Source organism: Aplysia californica, unplaced genomic scaffold, assembly GCF_000002075.1.
Source record: "Aplysia californica isolate F4 #8 unplaced genomic scaffold, AplCal3.0 scaffold00988, whole genome shotgun sequence".
In the NCBI taxonomy this organism is placed as follows: Eukaryota; Metazoa; Mollusca; class Gastropoda; order Aplysiida; family Aplysiidae; genus Aplysia; species Aplysia californica.
Window position 1 is genome coordinate 18,158 of NW_004798258.1, and position 9,375 is coordinate 27,532.

Here is a 9,375-nt window from a genome sequence, read left to right on the forward strand (position 1 = left end):
GGAGAGTAAAAGGGAGAGAGAGAGAAAGAAAGAGAAGGAGTAGCGAGAACGAGTAGTGAGAACTTCCGGGCAAAACGAAATGGTAAATGTGTAGTTCAACTCGATTCGAAAAGTGAAATAGCTGTAGCATCTTTGTAAATGACCAAATTAGTTTACTTTTGTGCTGTATCATCATTTTTTTCTTTGTTTTTTGTCAATTTGATCATCCGCACCGATAGACAGTATTCAAAAATGAGGAAAAACTGGTCTTGTTTCACACCCGGTGAGAATAGCCAACGCTGGCAAGTCTCACCCAGGGTGAGAGGTCGATCGTATTTTTATTCTCACCCGGGGTGAGAATAGCCACTTCCTTTTCATGTAATGGCCCTGTGTCACTGCAGTTTCATTTTTCATGGAATGGCTGGGCTGTGTGATGTTGAACCTTGTAGTTGTTACTGTATAAAGTGTTTTCTTGGGGTTCCTGCACTGACTACAATAACTAAGAAAAAAAAATCCTTTAGTAAGGCTGGCCTGCGGCCAGTCTAGCCACACTTATTTTAGGCCCTATTAGAAACCTGTTGAGTACACAGATCTCATTAGTAATTATTCAGGGTTAAAATACATGTACTGTCAGTAATTAGACTCCTTTTGGTTTCGTCTCAAATGCAAATACTTTAGGCATTGCAAACTAAGAACTTATTTACAATTCAGTAGGCCTATTTTTTGCTGTTTGTCTGTCTAGCCATCATTATTAAGTACGGCTGGCCCAGCCGTCTACCGGTCTTTAAGTTTGCCTAGCCTCTTCGGAAAAAAATAGGAACAAGGGGCAGTCTGCCGATAGACTTCATGTCAAGTGTCTGTGACTGTCTGTCTGATAGCTTAGTCGAGTGACACTCTCTGCTCGTCCCATAGATAAGTGTAGATATCTAGGGCCTACTTTATCTCCTTACCGTACTAGTGTGCAGCTGCCTAGTTTGTCCTCAATTTTGAACTCTTTTACATATGCTAATGTAAACAGAATATCGCGACCTCAGTGCTTTCTTGTCATATATCTCCATTTTTATTTAACGGCGAAAATGTGACTTCTTCTTAGCTCTCTCTTTGTTATGAACTGTTTTCACTGTTATTAAAAATGGAGATACGACAAGAAAGCTCTGAGGTCGCAAATATTCACACGTAAAGTGAATTCCTTCTGAATGTGAATTGTGCAGAAAGTTCCCCTGGTTCTTCCTGTAAATTGAATTTATGATGTTTTACAGCAAAAACAAAAGTAATTATCGACCAAAAAAAACATAAAATCGTTAAACTTAGGGAAGTATTTAATAAAATGTGACTCTTTTTGTCATTTCGCTACACATTGACCAATCCCTTCTCTTTTCAAGTCCCTTGTTTTTTCCTTGAAACTACAGTCAAACTTTCTCCGAAGGCCACCTGTATAAGACAATCACTTGTGCGAACAACCTGTATAAGACAATCACTTGTGCGAACAACCTGTATAAGACAATCACTTGTGCGAACAACCTGTATAAGACAATCACTTGTGCGAACAACCTGTATAGGACAATCACTTGTGCGAACAACCTGTATAAGACAATCACTTGTGCGAACAACCTGTATAAGACAATCACTTGTGCGAACAACCTGTATAAGACAATCACTTGTGCGAACAACCACTCCCATGTCCCTGTTGTGTTTTTGCCGTATTGTGATGACTTTGACCAAATCGCCCCCTCTCCCCCCTTTCCCCCAGGGCAGTGCTACTGACTGAAGTGTCTTTAGGCCATTCCCAAAGCGGGAATATTAACATGCTTTTATGCATGGTAGAATTGTTAATGGGCTGATTTATCAATGTCATGCTCATACTGTGCTGCTTTTCCTTTCCCCATCCTTACTATCGTCATTTTCTTCTACTTCTTTTGTATGTTTGTCACTCTCTTATGAACTGCTATTTCCGGGGTGCCTTGATAGTCGAAACAAACTTTGTGCTGTTGAGGCTAGAGAGGTGAACAGAGTAAGCCTGATTCCCCGTTTGGTCTTTTCTGTTGACATCCATCCCTTGGTGCTCATATGAGCTTATGCAGTTGCGAGCGCCGAAAAACTTTACTTAAACTAAACTTACCAAAATGTTTACGACTTAAAAATTTCTCCTCAAGAATCCATTGTCAGCTTGGATAGCTTTGGTTATTCATAGACTTTTGATTTAGTGGGTGGTTGGCTGGTGCTCCGGTGTGGTTTGCTCCTTCTTTCCAATCAAACATCTATCGTCTTTATCCCCCCTCCTTCTATTTTGTGTTTGTTACTCTCTTGTAACACCTCTAATCTTCAGCACTTATATGACCTTATTGTGTTGCAAGTGCCGTAAAAGTCTTACTAAAACTAAAGCTAACAACTTTTAATTTGCTTTTTCTTTTGTGGCCAGTGAGTGAGACACCATCCCTGTCTGGCAAGGTGGCCATGATAACTGGCGCGTCCACCGGTATCGGGAAAGCCTCCGCAGTTGCGCTGGCCAAACTCGGGGTCAAGGTCGCCCTTGCAGCGAGAAGCGAGGACGCCCTCCAGAAGGCGGTGGAAGAGATCACAAGTCAGGGTGGGACTGCCATAGGGGTGAAGACTGACGTCACAAAGAGGGACCAGGTAACTGCCACGGCACTTTCTCCTCTGACATTTGGTTGCTTTTAAGCACAAGGGGGCTATTCCGAAAAATCGTGTTTTGACAGAAAATCAAAGGTAAAGTTTTTGCCCCTTGTTCAGATTCTTTAAAAGACAAGGAGAGTTTTCTCTATAACCAAACAAATATATACCCACCAATGCAACCAAACTTCTCCTATAGGTAGGGCAATGCCCACTTTTGGTGTAGTTCAAGATTTCTGGAAACCACTGAAATCAAGCAACCATTTGGAAAGACAAACTTGGCCTCATTTTTACTTGTGAAATCGTGACCTCAGTGATTTTTTTGTCCTATCTCCATTTTTTTAAAGAGTGAAAATGTGACTTCTGGTGTGGTTTGCTCCTTCTTTCCTATCAAACATCTTTCGTCATTATCTCCCCTCCTTCTTTTTTTGTGTATGTTACTCTCTTGTAACACATCTATTCTTCTGCACTTATATGACCTTATTGTGTTGCAAGTGCCGTAATACTCTTACTAAAACTAAACAAACTAAGCGATCAAATGTGAGGCACTGTGGTGAAATCAGGCGCTCCTCCAAATAATGAAAGTGAAGAAACTAGCATTTTTCCGCTGGTTGGGAATTTTTATCGAATTTTAAAGGTTTTTTTGCGCACACCTTTCCTGCCCTTTAAAGAACACATTTCGGTGTGGATTTTACTGAAAAGCGTTGACATAAAAGGCATAAAAGATATAAATTTTCAGTTTCCTCGGACTCTGAAGCTAAGGAAATAACTCAACTTTGGCAGCCATTTTTCTTGCTAATCTTACCTCTGAAACCAGGCAACCCCCACCTCTTTCAATAGCCTATATCTTGACTTATCTCTAAGATAAATGGATATTTTTTTCATCAAAAGCAAGGCAAATAGACAGGCTTTAAGATGACTCCAATAACTCCATATGCCCCAAAACTGACGAGCGCCTGATTCCAGTGCGTTGTAACACATACTACTTATCTAGTTGGTGAGCTCAAGGAGACTCAACATTACTTGTCTGTCTTGTGTTCCTCTACATTTTCTGCCTGTCATCTTTTCCTTTTTATAAATGGCCATTAGTTCTTTGTAAGTTTCTTTTAAAATTACAACCGAATGTTTGTTTTAGTTTTTAATGCTGGTAGGTGGTTGGTGGGTGCTCTGGTGTGGTTTGCTCCTTCTTTCCTATCAAACATCTATCGTTCTTATCTCCCCTCCTTCTTTTTTGTGTTTGTTACTCTTTTGTAACACGTCTATTCATCAGCACTTATATGACCTTATTGTGTTGAAGTGCCATAAAACTCTGACTAAAACCAAAGAAACTAAACAATCAAATGTTTGTTTTAGATTTTAATGTTCGATCCTAATCTGGTCTCCTTTTTCTGTTCCCCAGGTGAAAGCTTTGGCTGCTGAGACTGAGTCAAAGCTGGGCCCAGTGGACATTGTGGTCAACTCGGCGGGGATCTGGTACTACACCCTGATGACCAATCTCAAGGAGGACGCCTGGGAGGAGATGATTGACATCAACTGCAAGGTACAGGACAGTGGTTTGACTTTTTAAAACTCTTTAAGCCCTGAGTCACCTAAACCTGGTGCATTTTGTCTCATTATAAACCCGAAAGCTTGGCTCCAACTTCTAGATAGCGGAAGGAAACAAAGGCTTAGTCATTACTAAAAAAAACTTGGTTCTGGAATAGTTCCGAATAATAAGCAAAAATGAAACAGTTGTCACTTACATGAGACGCTCCCAGCGTCCGATGGGGAACAGGGTTATCACCGCTGGACACTCCCAGCATCTGATGGGGTTTAAAGAGTTAAGTGGGTGCTCTGCTGCCTGTCAGTTTGAGGTCAAGAGAGAACCTCAATGTCCGACCCTGCACAGAGTGGTGTCAAAGTATAAATATGATTTACTGGCAAACCAGTGGGGAAATATAATAATAATAATAATAATAATAATAATAATAATAATGATAATAATAATAAATGATAATGAAATGATAATAATAATAATAATAATAATAATAATAATAATAATAATAATATAATGATGATGATAATATTAATGATGATGATAATAATAATGATGATAATAATAATAATGATAATAATAATATTAATAATGATGATAATAATAATGATGATAATAATAATGATAATAATAATAATGATAATAATAATATTAATGATGATGAAAATAATAATGAATGTAAAACAGGCAAGGCCACTGGTCTGGTGGGTGGTTTGCAGCTGTTGTGATTTTTTTTAACGGAACAAGCATAGCAATGAGGTGCGAAGACAATTTTCTTTTCACGTTTCTTTGATTTCGCACAATTTTGCCAAGCCTGATTTTTTAAAGGTCAATTTTGAATGACCACGTCTCTTTACATAGATTGAATATAAATGCGTCAGATGATACAGAATTTATTTAGCTTTAAATTGGTATGCTGCTCAAGTAGGCAATGCGAGGCTTTAACACGATGATTTGTTTATTGCATTTTCAAGTTTCTTTTGGATGCCACTTTATAGAAATGGTGTGATGTTATCACCTGAAGCACTCTATACAATTTTTTTATAGGGAGATAATGAGTAGTTGGTGGGTGCTCTGGTGTGGTTTGCTCCTTCTTTCCTACTTTCCTATCAAACATTTATCGTCCTCATCTCCCCTCCTGCTTTTTTGTGTTTGTTACTCTCTGGTAACACCTCTAATCTTCCGCACTCATATTAGTCATATGACCTTATTGTGTTGCAAGTGCCGTAAAACTCTTACTAAAACAGAAACAGAGTGAGATGGGATTTTTGGTCTTTTGTCGTCATAATAGTAGCACATTTACATAATATCTCAAACATATGTGTCATGACGCGGTAGAATCAGGCTCAGGTCAATTTTTGGGCATGCAGAGTTATTATTATCATCTTAAAGCTTGTTCATTTTTCTTGCTCTGGATAAAAAAAAATATCCCAATATCTTGAGTAGAATTCAAGATTTCGCGAATGGAGGTGGGGGTCACCTGTTTCAGAGGTAAAATTAGTGAGAAAATGGCCGCCAAAGATGAGTTATTTCCTTTGCATGAGAGTCCGTGGAAACTGAAAATTTACATTTTTTATGCCTTTAAGCAAATTTTTCAGTGAAGTCCACCCAGAAATGTGTTCTTTAATTAGCATGAAAGGTGTTGACCCAAAAATAAAAAATTCAATGAAAATTCTCAACCTACGGAAAAATGCCTGTTTCATCACTTTGATTATTTTTACCAGCACCTGATTTCACAACGCTGCCTCACATATTCCTTTCTCTCAGGGTGTGTTGAACTCCATCGGGGCTGTACTGGACAGTATGGTCAAGCGCAAGACAGGACACATCATCAACATTTCCTCCGACTCCGGAAGAAGAGTAAGATTTGCTGTCTTTTTTAACTTTAAAGAATTATTCCTATCAAGCTACAAAAAAAAAAAAATGTTCATTAATTTGACTTGTTATATGTTCTCCCTCTTCACTAATAATAAATTGACAGGGGGCTCTCGTGGCATAGAGGTTAAGGTGTTTGCCTCTCTTTCAAAGGTCCCGGGTTCGAATCCGGGTAGCGACGGACAATTTTTCTTCTCTAAAATTGTCTCCTTTCACCTCCTTTCCTACTCTCTAGCAATGTTCTGTCGTCTGCTTTCGTCTCCACTTTCTGTCCCCACCCCCTCACCTCCTTTGCCCCCTCCTCTGGGTTCCTGACTCCACCCCTGGTCTTCTGGAAGGAAAGATCTACACCTAGCCTTCTCGGAGAAGGGCGAAAAATCTCGGAGGATTCGTGTGCAAGCTGCGCATGTTAAAGATGCCTTGGTGGTGTAAAATCGATAAGAGTAGGCTTCAGCCGCCACCCGGACAAAATTCAAAATTTCCTACCAACTGAAAATGTTTAATGTGTCCCGTGTGCTCCTATGGCCTTATGCAGTTGCAAGCACAGTGAAACGCTTGCCTAAAAAAAAAGGTTTTTCTAAAACTTCATATCCACATGCTGTCAAGAGCTGGGGTGGGTGGTTGGCGGGTGCTCTGGTGTGGTTTGCTCCTTCTTTTCTATCAAACATCTATCGTCCTTATCTCCCCTTCTTCTTTTTTATGTTTATTACTCTCTTGTAACATCTTTAATCTTTGGCAATTGTATGACCTTATTGTGTTGCAAGCGCCGTAAAACCTCTACTAAAACTAACTGTCTTGTAACACCTCTAATCTTTGGCACTTATTAAACGATCTTATTGTGTTGCAAGTGTCATAAAACACACTAAAACTTTAAAAATTCCCTCTTTTTTGCCACCTTCTCTTCAGCCGTTTGAGGGCATCGCGGTGTACGGAGGCACCAAGTACTTCGTGGAGGGCATGACCGCCTGCATGAGGCGCGAAGTCGCACAACACGGCATCCGGATGACCAATGTCCAGCCGGGTAAAGTCGCAACACCGGGAGCCCTGAAGGCTCCGATTGATACAGCGGTAAATGTTGTGGATCACTTACCTTAGCCCTCCCCCAGGGCAGTGCTACTGACTGAAGTGTTTTTAGGCCATTACCTAAGGGGGGATATTAACAAGTTCTTATGCACAGAAGAATTCTAGATGGGCTGATTTATCAATGTCATGATCGTACTGTGGCGGAACAACATAGGGGGAACTGCTGCTTTTTCTTTCCTCATCCTTACTATCGTCATTTTCCTCAACTTCTTTTGTATGTTTGTCACTCTCTTGTGACCTGCTATTTCCTGGGTGCCTTGATAGTCGAAGCGGACTTTGTGCTGCTGAGGCTAGAGAGGTGAGCAGAGTAAGCCTGATTCCCTGTTTGGACTTCTCTGTTGACATCCACCCCTTGGCAATCATATGATCTTATGCTGTTGTGAGCACTGTAAAACTTTACTAAAACAAACAATGCTAACAAAAAATATTACCCTTGGCTCCAGGTGGCGTCTCAGGCAGATTTGTATTTTTAGAACAGGGTCTTTGGGTTACAAGTTACAGATTTAAATAATTCTGTATCACAGTAAAAAACAGTCTGTTAGCCTGATCGGGTCTGTATGTAGCTTTTTCTTAGACGGAGAACCATGTGCCTCTGTGTCAGCTTGCCTAGACCCAGTGTTCGTTTCTTTGTTTTAGCAAGGTTTTACGGCGCTCGCAACTGCATAAGATCATATGAGCGCCAAGGGGTGGATGGCAACAGAGAAGTCCAAACAGGAAATCAGGCTTACTCTGCTCACCTCTCTAACCTCAACAGCACAAAGTCTGTTTCAACTATCAAGGCGCCCCGGAAATAGCGGGTCACAAGAGAGTGACAAACATACAAAAGAAATGGAGGAAACATGACAATATTAAGGAATAGGAAAGGAAAAGCAGCAGTTCCCCCTCTGTTGTTCCGGCACAGTATGAGCATGACATTGATAAATCAGCCCATTTACAATTCTACTGTGCATAACATGTTGATATCCCCCCTTTAGGAAATACCCTAATGACACTTCAATCAGCAGCACTGCTCTGGGGGGGGGGGGGGGACCCAGTGTTCATTCCTTATCCTATCATGCTGACAAAAGTGTCCTGTAATCTGCTCTAGGTGATCAAATCAGGTCAAATGACCAGGTGACTGAAACACTCAAAATATATATATACATGTTCATTCATTTCAAATGATTCCAATGAATAGGACCTAAACGATGCAAACTGAGTCAATGGAGACATAGATTGTTTGAGATAGAGAGAGAGAGAGAGGGAGAGAGAGAGATAGAGAGAGAAAGAGAGAGAGAGAGAGAGAGAGTTTATGATGTGGAGCGGTTCAAACATGTAATAATAATGTAATATTCTCGTTTGTTGTGTGCATTGGTGGGTGCAGAATATGACATTTGTGCACCATTGCTACTGTACATGAATAAAGCCGTTCAACAAGCAAAAAAACAAAACAGCGGGTGGTTGGTGAGTGCTCTGGTGTGGTTTTGCTTCTTCTTTTCTATCAAACATTTATCATCTGTATCTCCCCTCCTTGTTTATTGTGTTTTTTACTCTCTTGTAACACCTCTAATCTTCGGCACTTATATGACCTTATTGTGTTGCAAGTGCTGTAAAACACTTACTAAAACCTTTTTTTGTTTTAAACACTCACCAAAAAACCCAAAGATTGTTGACCATTCCGTCGCTCATCTCCTCCACACACAGGCGGTAGAGCTGTACAACACGAGCACAGAGGTACAGGTGTTGGACGCAGAAGATGTGGCCCGCGCCGTGGTGTACGCCGCCTCTCAGCCGAGCCATGTGGCGGTCAATGAGGTTCTCGTGCAGCCTCTCCTCCGACCTGTGTGACCTGGGAACTGACCACTGAACCCACGACCTCTGTGACCTGTGAACTGACCACTGAACCCACGACCTCTGTGACCTGCCAACTGACCACTGAACCCACAACCTCTGTGACTTGTGAACTGACCACTGAACCCACGACCTCTGTGAACTGTGAATTGACCACTGAACCCCCGACCTCTGGGACCTGTTAGCTGACCACTGGAGCCTCCGACCTCTGTCACCCCCACCCATCCCCGCCCTGAGGCAGTGCTACTGACTGAAGTGTCTTTAAGCCATTCCCAAAGGGGAGGATATTAACATGTTCTTATGCACAGTAGAATTGTAAATGGGCTGATTCATCAATGTCATGCTCATACTGCACTGGAACAACATAGTGGAAATGCTACTTTTTCTTTCCTCATCCTTACTATCGTCATTTTTCCTCTACTTCTTTTGTATGTTTGTCACTC

At 41.0% G+C, this 9,375-nt stretch overlaps 1 protein-coding gene across 1 annotated transcript in view; it reads left to right on the plus strand.

Moving 5' to 3' along the window:
• Positions 1–9,235, plus strand: part of LOC101856226 (uncharacterized oxidoreductase SSP0419) — a 13,309-nt gene extending 4,074 nt beyond the window's left edge. Inside the window, exons 2-6 of the mRNA XM_005111028.3 lie at positions 2,399–2,613; positions 4,010–4,150; positions 5,912–6,004; positions 6,926–7,087; positions 8,786–9,235. Coding sequence (XP_005111085.1) covers positions 2,399–2,613; positions 4,010–4,150; positions 5,912–6,004; positions 6,926–7,087; positions 8,786–8,929 — 755 coding nt within the window. The 3' untranslated portion in view covers positions 8,930–9,235. The remainder of the gene's footprint in view (positions 1–2,398; positions 2,614–4,009; positions 4,151–5,911; positions 6,005–6,925; positions 7,088–8,785) is intronic.
• The last annotated feature ends 140 nt before the right edge of the window (positions 9,236–9,375 follow it).